The sequence below is a fragment of the Dermacentor variabilis genome, chromosome 8, assembly GCF_050947875.1.
Source record: "Dermacentor variabilis isolate Ectoservices chromosome 8, ASM5094787v1, whole genome shotgun sequence".
Taxonomy (NCBI): Eukaryota; Metazoa; Arthropoda; class Arachnida; order Ixodida; family Ixodidae; genus Dermacentor; species Dermacentor variabilis.
The window spans coordinates 28,914,087-28,933,148 of NC_134575.1; the positions used below are offsets into that span (position 1 = coordinate 28,914,087).

Here is a 19,062-nt window from a genome sequence, read left to right on the forward strand (position 1 = left end):
AAATTGCGCCACATTGTGCAATTGGCCATCTTGCCAGCTCTCATTGGCCTATAGGGGTGCTGCGGTGTCTGTGATTGGGTCAAAATTCCGCCATTAGAGAATTTGACAACATCCAGTATTGCAACCCTGCTCTCCCTATCAGTGGAGTGCACGCCACCGCGGAAGAGAGGCTCGCCACAAGACAAAGTCGCTGCCGGAGGCTTCGCATTGACTGACCGAGGCAAAACAAGCTCAAAGACAGAAAGCGTATGCGTCACCACGCACAGCATTGAGAAGATGGCTGCCATCTACTCTAGTCTGCGTGCAACGACTGATGCTATGTCATAGTAGTAAAGATGTGACATGTTCGGTTTATTATTATTGCGATTATTATTACTTTAAATGAAACTACTTGACGTATAAGCCCCGGAGAACAATCTGGCATGCCTCAGAACGCCCCTATGTCTTTAACGTTGATAGATAGGTCTTGTGCATGCAGGAGCGGCTTCGTTTCGCAGACTGTGATCGTTCGTGGAGTCATGACGCACAAGGTGGTCACGCGGTACCAGAACATCCGCGAAGCTTTTTTTCCGCTCGCTCCTTCGTCAGCTGTGCAATGTGGCTAATCACTAAGGCGTTGCTAAGGCGTGCACTAAGATACGCGATTCTTTTTCTGGTCAGGCTATAATAAACGGCTTGCTGACACAACTGCTGCCTTGCTGAACAATTTCGCCTGCTTTCAGATACGAAACACACATAGTGCCTTTGAAGCACTTTAGCGCAGTACGTATTTTTAAATAGAAATTCAGTGTATATAGGTGAAAGTTTTGCAGTGGATGGTCATCGTACCTCTGCTCTCGTTTCGTAGGTTGTGCGTGTGCTCGCCTGCCCTCGTATTAAGGCATTGCCAGTTCTGTCCCACGCATAGGTCGGCTGTATGAGCCCGATAATTACAATAACTCGCCAATATTTTCGCAGGGTATAAGTACTCACTTGCACTCGTGTGTACTCGCACTCGTCGGCACCCATTCATGCTCGCAATCACTTCCGCACTCTAAAACGCCTACGCATTTACGGATGTGTAAAGGGTGTTTGGTTATCCCATGGCTAAATTAACACCCCCACGTTTTAAGGGGTAAGATTGAATCGTTGGTGAGGACCAATGAGATATTTTTGTTTGCCGACTTTTTGTGACAAGTAAAACTTACCCCAAGCTGCTACAGGTGATGCGAAAAGGGGAGTAAATAAACTTTCAAAGCTTTCGCTGTGAAATCATCTGGTGGAATATTTCTGTGCAGCCAAGGTGGTCCAACTTGTTACAAAGTTTTCAGCTGCGTCTTTTTCATCGCACATGTAGCTAGAATTCGCTGTCGTGTGAAATAAAACAAAGAATTATTGATCTAAAGGCTTACCCACAGAAGAAGGCAACATCCTTAAGGGTGTAAAAATTTTAAGAGGGCCATTCACTCCTACCAGCGCCCATTCGCGCTCATACTGACGTCTACACCCACTCACCGATACTCGCTCGCTTACGTACTGACGTTAACTCACACTCGCCGACAACATCACTCTCATTCATATTCACGCACGCTGAAAATCACCATCATTGGCATTCATTTGTGTTCGCGTTATCCTGCACTCCAGCTCGTATTCATGTCCACTCAAAACTTGCCAGCACCCACTCCTGTGCACATTTTTGTCCAATGTCATGTGTACCCGTGAACGAGCACACCGACCTATGGTCCATCGTAAGACTGAACGGATGACAAAGGCAGATTACTGCTGAACAGATTACGAAAATACACATGGTTTTTTGTTTGTTTCCCTATCACCACCGCTTTCGAACGCCGATCCAAATATTTCCCATCAATTTGAATATTAATAAACCAACTCAACCAATAAATCTTGATTGTAGACAGCCCCTTAATGAGTGATCTACAAACGTTCTAGCGTTGCCGTCACAATTCTTGCTCCTGAGGCTTTCCTGGTTCACGTGTCTTCACAACTTGCCAAGCCTCTTCGAAGCTGTAAAAACAAAGTAAAAAAGAAACATCAACGTCCTCCTTTGGTGCTGAATTTTTTTTGTCTTGTGTGATCTTGAGAATTCGTGTGTGTGTTTTTTTCTAGAAGCGGAACCTCTCCATAGATGGCACACCAAGTACGCAATGTTCTTTTATTGTCAGAGTTGCTTGTGGAAACACTGGAATCGCACTGAACACATAAAACAAGTGAACTCAGGAGTAGCAGGGGTTGCGCAGGCGTTGGTGCCCAAGTCATCTTGTGGGCGGAAGTGAAATTGTTATCACGTCTCATTTACTTCGGAGCCCTGTAGTTGTCGCTGTCTGCGACGCAGGGGGCACAGATAACAGTGTCGCGTCGCGCTGTGACCGATTCAGAATGCCTATTAGTGTTCTCAGCTTCCTTCCTTCACCAGCTCGCCATAGTAAACATATGTGCTGCGGTGAGATCTGATGCATACATATCCGCATGTTCATAACCCTGCAGAGACTGCGTGAAGTACAGGCGGAAGGGCCGTACTACCTGGCTGGCTACACGTTCGGTGCCATGGTCGCCTTCGAAGTGGCCGTGCAGCTTCTGGCCTCCGGTGAGTTCGTGGGCTGCCTGACTTTCCTGGTCGGAGCACCTCGTTTTCTGGACATGCACTCTGCCCACCGGAGGTTGCGCTCCGCGGTCAGCAGAGAGGAGCAAGAGACGGACGTCTTCGTGGCGTTCATCGTCCAGTACCTTAACCCTGACGTTCCTCGGTTGAGCAAAAAGAAAGCCGCATGGTTTACTCCCGTCACATGGTTTACTCCGCCTCCGCACACTTACGCATGAGCCACATCACACGTGACCCTTGTGTACGGAGTGGGAACTAATAAACGTCCAATAATTACGTCTAACGTACTTCGGATTACATCAAACGTCGAATAAACATCAAAACCGGCTATTTTTTGGTGTTTATGCATATGTGTATAATGGCCTTGAGAGTGTCGCGGAGCGGGTATGGATCGGTGAATTGCGGACGTGGTTGCCAGCGAGTCTCAGACCTTATCTTGTTTTTTTTTTGCACACGCTTTGTAACACTGACAGCTAAATGCTTAATTGAGAGACTCATTGGCTGGCTGGCTGCTTGTCTGGCTCACTGACTTGATTGAATAAGTGTATTGCTGATTGGTTGAGTGAGTGAGTGTTTGATAACTCCTATCGCGCGTCAAGTGCGCATGCTTTTTTCTTTTACAACGCGCCCTAATGCGCGCCATGCGAGTGGCTCTTTCACAAAAACGGTAACGTCGCAATACGGATATTAACTGCGCCGAACCTTCGCTATATGCGTCTGCTATATACTTCGCAACGCACGCGCGTTGGCGCAGAGGAGCATTTGGTTCAGAAGCGTTATATTTCGGGCGAGTTGGTTGTGCAAGGTTCCTTCAGGGAATTTTGCGCGCGCAAAGACAGGACGTCGAACATGTGTGTGTCCATTCGTCGTTGCACGTCCTGTCTTTGTGCGCGCTAAAGTCTCGAAAGAGCATCTGGTGCTGGGCCTCAGACTCGAGCTCGTCCCCGAATTCCTCTTTCGCGCGCAGGTGAGGAGCCGGCTGAGCGAGAATTCCAGCTACGAGACGAGGCGGGAACCAGCCATCGACATCCCCCTCGACGCCCGCCCCGACGCGCGACCCAGCCGCGAGGCCGTGGCCGCTGCCATGCGCCTCTTCTACGAGTTTCTCCGGGCGGGCGCCGCGTACCGGCCGCAAAGAAAGTACCGCGTCGACGTGCTGCTCCTCAAGCCGCGCCAGCTCCTCAAGACAACACCGCTCCTGCCGCACGACTACGGCATCCAGGAGGTATGCGCGCGCAAGGGAGCGATCTCGGTTGCATATTCTCGGATTGTAGCGCGAAGTGACACACACACACACACACACACAGACTAGAAGAAGACAGGACGAGCGCTCATCCTGTCTTCTAGTCTCTGTGTGTGTGTGTGCGTCCCCCACCCCCCCACTTAACGCTACAATCCGAGAATATGTTACCATATCAACTCACCCAACTGTCTATCCTTTTGCATTATGTCCCGATTGCCTCGAGCATGTGTACACCAAAGGGACCTCAATTCAAAGCTCTTTCTCGATTAGGCCTAGCAGAGTTACGGAATGTGCTCCAACGTGGAGGAGAGCAGAAAAAAACGCCGATTCACAGTAGTTAAGCTTCGACTAAAAACGACACCGCGCTTCAGTAGTCAAGACCTCCGAGATCTGGTGTCACCCGTGATTTTCAGCCCGATCCTAGAGGCTATGTGGTAAGAGTTGTCGCTGATTCCTACGAGGGTGGGCTGCTGGATCTGTGCTGCTGAACTTCGGCGATTTGGAGTAGTTGCCCAGACCAACTGCTTACAAAAAAGGATTTTCAAGAATCGCGGAGTAGTGTCCTTAAAGAACAGTCGCCATTCCAGTCGATATGCTGCGCTGCCATTCATTGTTCTTTTTTTTTCGTGGCAATGGTAAGCAGTGTTTAGAGTAAGACAACAATAGAAAACATTGAGATAGGGAGAAAAATAATAAGGCAATTTTCTAGAATGATCGGAGGGGCGTTGCACTTTTCTTTCTTTTCTTTGGGGGGGGGGGGTGCTTTAGGGGAAGCTGTCTGAGAACGCTAAATTGTAAAAGAAGATATTCCGTGGATGCCATGCAAAAGTACGGGGGAGATAATTACGGCTATCTTAGACCGGCACAATGCATCCATCTAAAAGTTGACAAAGTTCTACTCGGCGTTCATGAAGCCTAAAGGCTTAAGGAAAGTAATCAGAGGGTACACGCTAGCGCAGTATAAACCTAAAGAAAGGTTGTTTGGTATTTTGATGGCGCTCAGGTATGTATGAGAAACCGTACGTGTGACGGCGAACGAAAATAGGTGCATAGCGTGAGAATGGGGTGTAATGATGCGCTTGGTGATGCTAACAGCAAGCAGTTGGAATTCAAACGTATTCAAAGATATTGATGTTGGATATGAGCTTTATTCGTGTGCTGGAGTGTTGCGGAACATGACACCACCGCGTTCCACAGGGGACTTAACTCATAATCGTCATCATTATCATTATTAACTTTCTTGCATCAACATAGTGTGTTGAGGTGAGCAACTGTCCACGCTATATATGGGGGGGGGGGCAATGGGCCTCTCGTATACCTACAGGAATAGTGAGATAAGTCGTGAGAGGAGCATGTGTCAACATACGCCGCAGCTTCTAAGGAATACTGAGTTCGCGCTGCTATGGCTTGTCTACATCGCACCAGCAACCACGCCTTTCAACAAGGGACGGGATTTCAGGCTAATGTCATCGTCTGTATGCTGGATGACATAAAAATTGTAACAGCGCAAACACATGCAACCACAAAGTAACAAGGACGAACACAAGCGCTCAATTGTGTCTCGTCCTTGTTACTTTGTGGTTGCATGTGTTGGCGCTGTTACAATTTTTATGTCAAGTATGCACCAACTCGCCCAGAAAGAAGTTCTAATGTATGCTGGGTGGGGCGGTAATTTTGCAAATTGTGTAACGACTTCTGTCTTATTGCAAATAGAAATTTTGAACGTCGCCCCCCCCCCCCCCCACCCCCTTCCCCGGTGATTTCGGACTACTTTAGCCACTTGCAGAGGCATTTTCGACTCGGCAAACCTTTTCGCGCTTTTCTAACACTGATAACTGTTTAGGTTTTCTTCAGCGATGGTAATGACCGCCGGGGCGGCCGTACCCTTTGCAACGGATCGCCATTGTTTGTGCCCTCACTGATTAGACAAACACCTTTAAAACTAAAAAAAACTAATTATACCGAACAAAAACATTAAGCGAAGAAGGTAATGTTCATTTTAAGCCTGAAATGCTTTTAACTCCCATTGTGGGTGACCTTCAAGTGACCTTGAGCCAAAATGCCAGAGCCGTTGACCGGGCACGCAAACGTGAACAATCTGGCAAGTTGCGAGAAGAAAACGCGATCATCCGGGCAACCAGTAAAAAACTCAAGAAAATTCGGTCTCTGGCCCCCAAGCTTTTGTACAGGGCCACATTACATACGTTAGTTACTGTCCAAACAAGCTATACAAAATATTGCTTCTGAATCGTTCCTGTGGCGTCGTCTGCTCGCGCATACGCGTGCTCGGCCAGCAGAGGTCAACAACTGGCGATTCGAAGTGCATGTCGCGATTATTATTATTATTGCGGAGAGTGACAACAACGGTACGAAAATATTGCTGCTTTTGAGAGTCGGTGATTCATTCCGAAGCGCCGTATGCTTTAGCTTTGAAGTGAACCACAAATGGCCTAGCGACAATATCGGCAGCGCCGAACGATCAGAGGCGGTGCCAGAGGGACCACTCCTCGGTCGCTTATTGGCCGCTTCGCCGTACGGCTGCCGGCCGCACAAACGGGTCCCGGGCCCGACCTCTCTACGGCAAGGAAATCTCGCCGTTCGCGAGCAAACCGCCGTCGCACGGGTACCCGCGAAGGGCAAATGGCGTGCGGCAAGTTTCCGTGCCGGTAACGTGGACGGGCCCTCACATTGAGAAAGGACAAGCGAACGAGAGACCACTCCGAGCTGCCGAACTATGCGACTACGCGAGGAGAGAAGCGGACAACACGAACGCCGCATATCCTGGTCCCTTTCGGAGTCGGCCGGCTAGTGTTACACTCAAACGTGTGAAGGCCCGTCCGCACGGCAACTCGCCGCACGCAGTTTGCCGTTCGCGGGCCGCCGTGTGGCGTTCGCGTTGTCCACGTCTCTCCTCTTGTGTCCGTGTCTGCACGCCTTACCGCTTCTTTGCATTAACAAAGGATTTCTGTATGCCTGTGGCTCGGTCATAGTGGAGGCTATGCTCGGTCGCTCGGCTCAGCAGGTTCCGTAATTGGCATTTCATCACTACTCATCATACGTCACGTTTTCTGCTAGTGTGCTATGACGTCAATATTTTCGTTCCTCCTCTGTGACGTAGTAACCGCCGCGCTAGCCATGGGTCTCGACTTCGAGAAGGAGTTTTTAATGACTCTTTGGAGCTGAATTAAAATTATTTTGTAATGTTTGCAGCGTCCAATACCTCGTTCAGGGTGACCTTGCATAAGGAAGCAGCCCACAACATGCTTTTTATAGCCTCGAAATTTGGTGTCCCAACCCCTTTAGTAAGTAAAAAAAAATATCACACGAACTTTAGAACTATATCAGTTCGAAATCAGCAAAGCAGTGCATGCAGCTGATATGAAAAATGTAAAGGCCACGAAATGAACAAGATGAGGACGAATATGTTAATGAAACTTTGCTTTGTCATTCAAGATCCTTGTTTACATTCTTGTACATTTGCAACGGCCAGTGAAAAATCTCAATGACGCTGTCATTTGTTCCAATGTATTACGCAGGAGCAGCTATCAGCGGTCGTGCATCGTGAGTAATTGCACCGAAATTATAGTCGCAACAGAGAGCACGCATAAAAAGCATGAGTTCTGCAAAATATACGACGCCGAGTCAAATGAAAGTGAGCCAATGCGAATATATTTACAAATGGGGTACTTTACTTAAAAGTAGTATCCATGAGTATTTAGACATTTGTCCCATTGACTAACGAGTCGCGTGATCCCTGTTTCATAAAGCTCCTTGGGTTGCCGTTTCAAAAAGACGGCAACTGACTCTTTCACGTCATCGCTCGACACAAATCTGGTTCCCTTGAGCTGTTTTTTTGGTTGCCCCAGAGTGTGGAAGTCGCATGGCGACAGGTCTGAGCTGTATGGCGGATGTTGCAGCGTTTCCGCTTGAACTTTGCCAGTTTTGTATTAAGCACATCAGCGACGTGGGGACGGGCATTTTCATGGAACAAGATGACCCCATTCGTCAATTTTCCACCTTGACTGCGACGCGCAGCCGGTCCGGCGTTTCACAATATCGAAAACAATTGATACCCTCTCTAGATTTAGCAAATTCTACCAGTAATGGCCCCTGAAGATCGAAAAAAAAGTCAGCAACACCTTGCCGTTGGAAATGACAGCCTTTGCTTTCTTTGGCAGTGGTGAATTCGAATGTTTCCACTGTAAATTCTGCCTTCGTGTTTCAGGCTCGTAGTAGTGGCATGATGGTTCGTCCCCGATCACAATTGCATACAAGAAATCGTCGTCCTCATTGTGGTACCGGATCGGATGAGTAAAGGCAGCGCCGAACTTCTCCGTCTTCTGGCGGTGGTTCAAAATTTTGGGCATCCATTGCGCACACAAGAGCCGACAACAGAGATGTTCATGAATTATGGCGTGACCCGAACCGTGACTGATGTTCGCACGCTCTGCCAGTTCATCGATGGTTATCCTCCGTTCTTCTCCAATCAGCTCATCAACCTTTGCAATTATGTTGGGGGTGATTGCATGGTGGCTTTGGCCGGGTATTGGATTCTATTTGCAACTTTCACGTCCTTCTTTGAATCATTTGCTCCAACGCTTCACAGTGGCCAGTGAAATACTATGTTCAATGTACACGGCAGCCATACGGCGACTAATTTCTTTTTCGGAAACAGCTTCAGCTGTCAAAAACCCCACGGCACCACGCTGCTCGACTTCTGGAGCGTCCATTACGTCGCGCAACCATGTTCAACTCAGTGTATGAGCGAGAGAGAGAGAGCGAGAGAGAAAACTTTTATTTTTACGCCAGCGTCCGGCGCTCAACCCTGGTCGGTCAGCTACCAGTCCTCACACAACACGTCTCTGACGTGCTGGATAAGCACCGGCAGGAAAATGTTAGTTGCATGGGGTGGTGGAGTGAGCCACTCCGTCCATGACCGTGGCTTGATGTTAGTGGGAATGTTAGAGAGGGCTGACTGCAGTTTCGGTTGAGTGTGAGGGCAATGTCATAGCCAGTGCTCTAGGGACGGATATTCCATGCAGTTCGGGCATTTCGGTGGCCCAGGTAGGCCTTGAATATAGTGACGGAAAAGAGGAGCCACTATTGAGTTTGTTTGAAGTCTTCGGAGAATAGCGCTGTCTTCTCGCGAGAGGTTAGCAGGGGGAGTAATAAAGGCGACGGCATTGGCGCGAAGTTGCTTTAAAAGTGATGTGAGCGCCTTGTGCAAAGTCTTTCTTTGTTCCCTTGGGCTGAATTCGGATGGCCATAGGCACGGGGGATCCGGAAAACTAACTGCGCGGGTGAGCTCATGAGCCCGGGAGTTCCCCCCCCCCCATGCCTTGGTGCCCAGGTATCCACTGCAAGGTAACACAGAGCGAAGGGTGTGCGTCCAAGTGACATTGAAGTAGGCTGTGTATATGCTCAGGTAGCAAGTTGTCGCGAAACATACGGCATGCATCTTGGCTATCGGTGCGAATTAAGTTGCGTTGGGTAGGATGATGAGGCCGGGTGACTGCTTCGAGAATAGCAAGAGCCTCTGCGTCGGATGGGTCGGGGACTCCTATGTGTGCGTTTACATGCTCGTAGTCAGGGCCGACTACTGCAGTTAGACATCTACCCTCCGAGTGACTAGCGTCCGTATAATAATACGTAGTGTCTGGTAGTGGGTTTTCCCTATTTATTCGTTTGACTAACTGGGAGCAGCGAGCTTCGTGTTTGTGCGGCTGCATATATTGTGGTATGGGTAGGACCGTGAATCCGGGTAGTGAGTCCCATGGTGGTGAATACAACGGTGGAAAAGGCGGTAGGGCACCTGTCTGGTATCCTTGATGTTCGAGCAGTCTGCGCCCTTGTGGGGATGTTTGAAGCCTTTGAATTTGCGCTTGTCTGGAAATTGTAGTGCGTTCATCAAGTGTGTTGAAAAGCCCAGTGGCGGCCACGAGGTCGTTTGCGGCGTATCGGGGTACTCCTAAAGCTAATCTCATATATTTGCGGAGCGCCGTTTCTAATTTGGAGTGCTGGGTCTTAGTGAGAGATTGATATGGAAGTTGGTAGAGCACACAGGAGTAGACAAGCGCTTCAATAATCCTTCGAAGTTCTTGCTCCTTTAGTCCTCTGTGTTTACGTGTTACTTTAGATAACATGTGGTATATCTGGTTTAGTTGTCGGATCGTTTTTTCCAACCATACTTCAGCTCTACCGTCATCCTGAAGGATGAAGCCCAGTATTTTGATGTTAGATCGGCGCGGTATTTCAGTGTGTTCGATATGAAGACTGATGCTTTGGCGCTGCTCTTCCGTGCGGCGGCCTATTTGATTAGTTACTACTATGTACTCAGATTTTGTTGGAGAACACTTAAGCCCAATACCGTTAACGTATTCGTGAATGGTATCTAAGCCTGACTGGATGGTGTGCTCCTGTTCACCTAGGCACCCCTTGCAACACCATGTAGTAATATCGCCTGCATAAATATTGTGTTCGAGTAGTGCGATGGAAGAGAGCCGGGCAGGCAGATCGAGCAAAGCAATATTGAAGAGAGTGGGTGATAGGATTGAGCCTTGAGGCACTCCTATACTCAGAGGGTATGGCGCTGACAGCTCTCCATTGATTTGAATTTGTATAGAGCGACCGGTAAAAAAATCTTTAATATAATTGTAGAGGCGGGTGCCGGTTCGTAAGGTCAAGAGGTTCTTGAGGATAGCGGAGTGTTTCACGTGGTCGAAAGCCTTGTGTATATCTACACCTGCGATTACTCTGGTTTGTACGAGACTGTGATTGTGATACACATCTTCCGAGATGCGAAGCATGGTATCCTGAGTGATACCATGTGATCTAAAGCCTGTCATTGTGTAAGGAAAAGCACTGCTGTTTTCTAAGTGCCAGTTGAGACGGTTAAGGGCCATGCGTTCCATCAGTTTGCTTACACACGACGTTAAAGATACAGGACGTAGGTTTGTGATACAGTTGGCCGGGTTGCTGGGTTTCGGGATTGGTATTATCATTGCCGTTTTCCATTCCTCTGGAAGGATTCCGGATTCCCAAATATTGTTGATGTATTCTAAAAGTTGTTCTAATTGAGAAGAGGGTAAGTTACGAAGTGTACTATAAGTAATCCCATCTTTGCCAGGCGTAGTGTTTCGTTTCAGCGAAGAGAGAGCTGTATGTAGCTCAGCTAAAGTAAACAGGCTGTTTATGCCTGTTGTACTCTCTTCGAGTGACTCAGTTGAGTAATCCGGAAGTTGTTCTGCATTTTGATCCAAGGAATAGAACGTCTGACGAATTTCATCAATTATTTCTTCGCGTGTCTGGCCAGAGCTCATCATTATCTTGTCCATGGCGTGTCGTGGTTTTCCTTGGCCCAAAAGTGATCTTAAGATATTCCACACTCTCGCAGTATGTAGGCGGCCGTTGAGCTTGTCACCTGTTTCTAACCAGTTCTCGGTGCACAGTTTTTGCGCGTATTCTTGTGCTTCTACTGTTATTTGCTCAATAAGTTTGCTAAGGCTATGATTCTGTTTATGTTTCTTCCAATTCTGCACTATCCTGTGTCTTTCATCCCGTAAGTTAAGCAGATGAAAGTCTATGTGTGGGTTTTCAACAGTACGCGCAATCATTTTGGTGTACTTTTTCCTCGTCTCGCTAATATTCTTCACCCATGAATGTAGGTGCGGCTGTTCGTCGGCCCTATCTAGGTCTGATCGGAATCGGTGCCAGTCAGTAAGTTGTGTACTAGAAGCTGCGTTAGCATGGCGAGCCTTAGAGCGAGGAATGCTTAGAGTAACCTCAATGATGTAATGGTCACTTCCAAGACTTTCGTGAAGATTCGCCCAACTTACATTCCCGATTCCGTGGTACCAGCTTAAGTCGGGGTTAGAGTCACGTTCGACACTGTTTCCTTGGCGCGTGGGCTCGGTTGTGTCATTAAGAGACGTAAACTCGTTATCTTGCTTTTTTCTTTCGAGGCGCTGCCCTGCTTTAGTTGTGCGCTGGTAGCCCCATGATATGTTATGTGTATTGAAATCCCCAGCTATAATGACGTCTTTGTCCTTATGTAGCTTTGTGTACGTGTCCAACCATTTTAGAGAAGGACAGTCGAGACTTGGGACCCAGTATGCATTGATAATTAGAACGTCACGGCTGCCGAAGCGGCATTGGACACTAACGTGCTCCTGAGTCGAATTGTTTATGGAATCAGTATCGATTTGTATAGCTGGAATATGTTTGGCCACGTATGTTACAGTGGTAATGGGAACGGTCACACCCTGTGGAGCTCTTTTGTCTCGTTTAGTAATATTTCCTTGGGTAAAGTGTTAATATCCCGGTAATGATTTAAGTCCGCAAGCTTCTTGAATTAAAATGATATCTGGTTTCTGCGCTTCTCGGCCGATAAATTTTTGTAAGAGAGCTTTCTTCATTCGAAGGCTCCTGCAATTCCATTGCCATATTACTAAAGGTCGATTAGGGCCTGCCATATTACAGATTTGCCGAGCCGGAGAGCTCATCGACCTTGGACTGCGTGGATGTCTGTGCACGCGCGAACATTTGCGCGTTGGCTACAAGCTGTTGAACGACGAAATCAGTGCGTGCAATTTCTTGCTTAAGATATTGCATTTCAGCTTGTATCGTGCGAATCACTGCAACCTCATTCGCGAGGCTGTCTACTTTACCCGTTAAAACCTGGATCGCTCGTTCAAGGCGCTGCATGCTTGTTTGGTCCGGCATGTGCGATGGGGTTGTAGATGGTGTCATAGGGCGCTGAAGAGCTTGAGAGTACGAGTAATGAAGGAGTGGAGTCCGTAAAATAGAACGGGTTGACTGTGAAGTGTTAGGTGAGGATTGTGAGGGATTAGTAGGCAGGTTTGGACGGACTGGCTCACCGTCACCAGAGGTTGGCTGGCTCTTGTCATTTCTGGGACGTTCCGGCTCCGGAGTGGTAGATCGCTTGGCGGCCTTAGACGGCGGGCTTCCATTTGGAGATTTTTTGTGATGGTTTGGTTGGCACTGCGACTTCGGCTGCGGTTGCGGGCGCGACTGCGGTTGCGGCTGCGGCTGCGACTGCGACTCCGGCAGTGACTGAGACTCCGGCTGCGACTCGTCTGGCGAAGCACGGAAAACCGGTTGGAAGTAGCGATGGAGGTGTCTGGGGTCTTGTCACTTATAGTGACTCTTGTGCCCTGTTGACGGGGACGGTGTGTCCCCTGTGGCAATTCAGGGAAATCTGATGTATACTGGAAGGGCTTCGTGTTGCGTATCCGTCGGTGACGGTGCTTGGATGCCCGCGAACGCGCCGCGCGGTCCGCTTCTTTTCTTGCTGGGCAGTCTTTCGAAGTCGGCGAATGTTCACCGCCGCAATTATGGCAGTAGGGGAAGCACTCATGGGGGGGCGGGGGGTATGCTTTGCGCACTGGGAAATGTTCTACTGCATTGATGGCACATGCAATACGTCGAACGATTTGGGCATACGTCGGCGGCGTGACCGAGCGTGAAGCAGTGCGAGCACAGCGAACTTCTGTGCCGAAATGGGTAGAGGAGCTGGACAACGCGATTAATAAGGGCAAATCTGGGTAAACGTGGGCCTTCCACCGTCACCATCACGGTGTTGGACGTGCCTATTCGGCGGATTGTCAGGAGTTTCACTTGTTCTACTTCCACAATACTTTGCAGCTCTCCGTCGGAGACCGAGCAGGGTATTCCATGTATGACGCCGCGTGCGTTCATAGGATCAGCGGCCACGTAGGTGTTTGTCTCGTAAGCTGCATCATTGATAGTGATGCTCTATAGTTCCGCGAGCTTGTCGGCAGCAGATCGACGATAGGTGTCAACGGCCACCAGGTTTTGTGTGGTGCGGATTTTGAAGTATGTGTCGCTGCGTTCCACTGTGTTGAGTCCTGCCGCCGAGCGGATAGCGTGGCAGAGGGTACCGACGTCGATTGCAGCAAGTTTCAGGCATGCCGTGAATTTAACAATCACAGTGGTGGCTTGTTGCTGGCCCGGCGTTGTATGTATAACGCGTGACGGAAGGCGGCGCGCTTGCTTCTCCCTTTTCTCCCTTGCGCAAACTAGACTAAGCCGCCATCGTCGGTTCACCCATTCCCCCCCCCCCCCATGCTTTCACTCGCACATGCAGCATGCGGCGCACGCTCACGATGTTATCGCCCTTGGACTTTATACAAACATGAGGGCGACGGCGACGGCAGGAATGCGCCTGGAGTGTCCATATAATTGCTATCGAAATAATATAGTAAGAGTATCCGGCAACTGAAGCCTCCCATGGCCCATTGCTTTCCGCAAAAGAAGTAACAAAATCAAACTTTTACCATGCGACATTTCGCTGTGCCGCAACAATGTTTTTCTTTCTTTTTCCTTTTGTGGGGCGCGGACACCCAAATGAAGGAACACAAAGGAAAGTATGTTGGCTACAATCGAATGCCTACGTTGGGTACCTAATGTGGCTACCAAGGGAATATCGAAGAAAACGCGAGACGCTTGGTCCACCGAAAACCATGCGCATACTGCTCGCTATCATCGCTCGCTATAGTCGCCATATAAGTTTTTCTGGAGAGGTTGCGCTCAAGCGAACGCGGTGCAATCCGTCGTGTCTCCCCACAGGGATGGCGGTGAGCGACCATTGTTTCTTTTTCTCGTCTGCTATCTAGAAAGCGTCCAAAGCTCTGCTAGGCGAAAATGCATTCGGCCAGAGAAAACCGAACGCGCACCGAAGTGCGCCGTGCAGTGGTTGGGGCAACACGAGAAAAATGCATGCGCTCTGGCTGGCTCTGGCAGCCTGTGAGTAGCGAGCACAAAAGAAATTGAAGAGCCTCAATGTGTCCTCGCGAATAAAAGTCAAAGTAGAAAAAAAATAAGAACGTAGTTACCTTGGCTGGCTTTAGTGTTTTGACATGGCACAGGTGAAAAAAAATGCTGGTATTTTTTTTATGCGACATGATGGCGCGAATGAACCACCACGAAGCTTCGTCTCATGGGACCTCGCTGCGTGCGTTGTCAAATTGTCTGATAGCTTGTTGATTTGGCTTTTCTCGTTGTATGTTCGAAGGTAAGACTTTGGAAAAGTCAATGCACCTTTGGCGTAAAATATTTATAGGAACATTAAACCCAGAAAGTTCCGTAATTGAAAATCTAAAGCACACGTTTTGAAATGTCAATGCACCTTTCGCATCAAAAGTTTATGAGAACTTTATACCCATAAAGTTTCAGAATTGACATCCACGCGCTCCGCAGATTCCGCGGCCTCCGCGAGATGCCGCGGCGAGCCCGTTCGCAATCAAAACGCCCTTGAAACTTTGTGCTCGGATGGGGCTGCTGGCGTTATGTGACTCCCGGTGCATGGGCATTGCCACGAAATGCAGCCCAAGTTCGCAGTTTTCGCGCTGAAATGTCTTTTCGAGCGTCAAAAAGCATTCTAGACACAATCCAGAATGATTTCCGGCGCCGGGGGTTGCTTTGGGCGGTGCACGGAGAGCACGAAAAAATTTCGGGGAGGGAGGGGCGGCTGAAGCCCCATAAGCCCCCCCCCCCCCCTGGCTATGCCCCTGCGGGGAGGATATAGTGTTTGCGCACAGTGGAAGGCGGAACGCTGTCCTCGCTCCGCTGTAGACTCCATTGAGCGGAGCGTGAGGAGTGGTTGTGTAAATGAGGCCTAACGCGGCTGCATGGCGGGGAGGCTATCGGGGGCGAGGAGTTACGGAGTCGCCATCTCTCGGAACCGCCTCCCTTGCGTAGTATGAGGGATCACGTGGCGCGCTCCTCATAGGTTTCGCTCACGGCGCTCAATCAAAACACCACGCGGCAGCCCTCCTTGACATTTATGTAGGCGTTCTCAAAACGAAGCTAGTTTTTGACTCGATATAATAATCTTGGGCAAACTGAAAGCACAGAATCGTTTACAGACGCTATCTCATAACCGAATAAGCACAGTAAACGCCACTGCGCGGGGTCGCCGCGATGGAGTCTCCCGAACCGCCTTCTTGCGTGAAAGGTAGGCAAACGCTGAGAGTAACCTATGTGAAATATGTTCTTATAGTGGGCTGTCTGTATAACCAAATGGGGCATAACGGAATGGAGCCTCAAACCAGTGATCGCACGGGTTCCCAGCGGCCGACTGCACGTCTGCATGCATGTCCGGGCACAATATTTTGCATTCGCTGTGAGTGCGTTTTCGCCCCGTGCCGTGAGCTTTATATGGCTATCAGAACTGTTCAAAAATAACTCATTATAGAGACTTGGACACGTATACAGCTACTGTGATGTGCCGTTCCGACGATTTAATCTTTTTTCATATTCTAAATTCTCTGACGTTTGAATGTTATTTTTCAAGTTGCATCGCACTATATGTTTATCGGTCTTCTCAGCGTGCGATTTCCCTCTGCTTCTTTTTCGTAATCCAGTGCATTAATTGATAACACAAACATGACCATATGCCATGCCTTTCTTGAATGCCCTTCTTACCGCTCCCTTTCCATTTCAATTACTTTCCAGAATCTAGCACGAACAAGTTCATAGAATTAATAAAGCGTCATGACATTAGCCGGGCGCGGGCGAGCTTCTCAGTGCGCGTTTTCTACTGTTCTCCGAACATCGCGGTGTCCCGGCGCCGTAGCAGAAATCTTCCTCGCGTCTGTGCTTGCTGGAACACCCGAGTTGTAGCCGATGGCTGTCTGCTGGTCCTAAGTTTCCCTAGCCAAGTTTCACGCAGCTCCTTGTCCTGCTGCTACGTGTGAATAAGGCTGACACCGGGCTCCGTTACGTGCGTCCGACACTGCGGCACCGAGCCGTAGCCTACCATGCTGCACGCCTCCAAAGGCAGCCAATACCTATTATAGTACTTTAAAATGTTGTCAAGCCGACACCCAAGGCGGTAAAGCCTCGGCACTTATTCAGAACCGCTGCGTAGGTTGGACTTTAAAATTTCGTTTTCTGCTAGCTTCGGCGCTTCCGAAGCAGCCTCTGTGTCCACGTGATCCCTCATCCCACGTCACGCCAACGGCGGCACCAGCTTCTTCAGTGGTGGAGCTCGCCCCCAATAGTGTTTGCACATGCGCACAGCGGAAGGCGGAACGCTGTCCGGGCTCCGCTGTAGAGTCCATTGAGCGGAGCGTGAGGAGCGCACGCTCCATTCTGTTTCGTCGTTCTCACTGCAGTCAAATGCAATGCACATCTCTCGCGTCTCTGGGAACGTTGCCAAGCCCTCAACGCGCGGGACCTTACGCGCACCGTCGATAGCGTGACAGCACGGCCGTGCCGGCGGCACGAACACGCCTCGAGTGCCCATATCATACCGTCGACAAAAAAAAAAATAGCATCGCGATGTGCACTTCTTCTGCATACGGGTACATATATAGCCATCAAAATAAAGGGAAAAAAGAATTGGTACATTATACAGCGCTCTCAAGTGCACGACTAATTTGTGAACCGGGCTATCGCCGAGCTCGCCTAAATCAATGTAACGCTCACGAGAGATGCACAAACTAATGCATCAGAGTTGTTCGTTTGAAGGCAAATCTTGGCCAAGCAGAACTTGGCTGAGATTTTCACAACAGCGTATGCTACCCGCGCACTGGGTTATTTCACCAAGCCCGTGGGGTGGTTCAGGGCCCCTTCAAGGTCCCTCTATAATCTTTAGGCCGGCGCTGGGTGCACGCATGTGGCAGCAGACGACCCCATGTGGAGTCCACTGCTGTCACGCATTATGACGCCGCACAAAAGAACATTTAATAGAAAGTACGCAAAATGCTAGTATTATCGTTTTGTTGTTTAATATGTTACGCCTAAATAGATAAAGCATTTGTTTGATGCTGTGTTTTAAAATCGAAAATGACCGCCGGCGCCTACACACGTCGCGCGTGCATGCAGTGAGAGGATCGCTGTGGTTCCTTGTGGCTGTGTGGTGTGTACTGTAGTACTGGAGCATTGTGTAATGTCTGCGAGTACGAATAACGTTGCCGTTGCGAAGTTAAATAAGCTTCGAACGAACTGTAGTGCATCCACGAAGCAGCATCCCATGTCGCCTGATTTGGACTGCCTCTTTCGAAGAGCCGTGGTAACACAGCGCCAACTGCATATGGTGCCGACGCGGATAATGTAAGTTGCAGGTTGTGTCATATGTAGTGCTTCTTTTCATCGTGTTTGCGCCTTCTGGTAAAGCTGGATGCCCGTTTGGCCTTAGGCACCACGTCGAGACACTGCTTACGAGCTCGAAAAGACAGAAGTGATGTGCGCCGGCATTGACAATCGATTTCCAAATCACTTTGCAAAGTAAGGGCGCCTTTTGTCGATGAACAAAGTGCGTTCACTCGTTTCGCGTCGCCTTACGTACGCAGAAACCTAGTAACGAAATCATGGACGCGAAACGTGAATCTAACAGAAAGGCATGATCCCGCCTGAAGGCAATGTCAGCAAGCGTCCGTGACGAATCTTAAGTGACTCGCACGAGGCTAGGCGTTGAACAGTGTGTGGAGTGCCGCTGCTTCAGTCTGGCTAGTGCCCATCCCGCTTTCATCAACCAGTTGAAATGCCCAGTGTATTGGTTGCTATAGATTGTGGTGCAGTCAGGCAGCCATTCCATAGCAGCGATGAAAATTACCTGTGCAAGTAATAGCAATGTGATGGGTTTTTGTGGCGATTGTCATTATGTAGCACATGTATGGGAATGCAACCATTTCCACTCTGTGCACGTCTTTAGATAAATGGTTCATCTTGTGACAATATGATATAGCACCTGGATCTTCACCTGTACCTTTGTGTGCTTCATTTTTGCCGACTGTCTTTGCTCTACAAAGAAGGCCAAGTTTCTCTGAGTTTCACTGACTAAGGGAACAGGCTTGTGCGACTTAGCTGGACTTGAAGCAATCAACAGGGGTCAAACACGTGGTAGAGCTTTACTGGTACAATTTTCAATTGGAGGCCATTGTGCATGCCCCATAGGAACTCATTTCCTATGGCAAATACTAACGTAGTGGCGTTTTTTTTAGGTTGTATTTCTTATTAATATTGTTAAAATATAGATGTATGTCTGCAAATTTAAGAAATGTGGAGTCTCTGACGTAATTCCTAATTCATTTTGATACATTATATTATTCCCATTGGACTCCTCATTATTGCTGTTATTTCTCAGCATTCTCTAACAGGTATTGTTCCTTCATCTTTGAAAGAAACGAAAGTCCTCCCTCTTTTTAAATCTGGTGACTAAGGCATTTGTAGCAAT

The 19,062-nt window shown here is 48.8% G+C and overlaps 1 protein-coding gene across 1 annotated transcript in view; it reads left to right on the forward strand.

The window, feature by feature from the left end:
* Positions 1-19,062, forward strand: part of LOC142591344 (uncharacterized) — a 44,415-nt gene that overhangs the window by 2,728 nt on the left and 22,625 nt on the right. The window contains exons 2-3 of the mRNA XM_075703669.1: positions 2,485-2,584; positions 3,567-3,824. Of these exons, the coding sequence (XP_075559784.1) occupies positions 2,485-2,584; positions 3,567-3,824 (358 nt within the window). The remainder of the gene's footprint in view (positions 1-2,484; positions 2,585-3,566; positions 3,825-19,062) is intronic.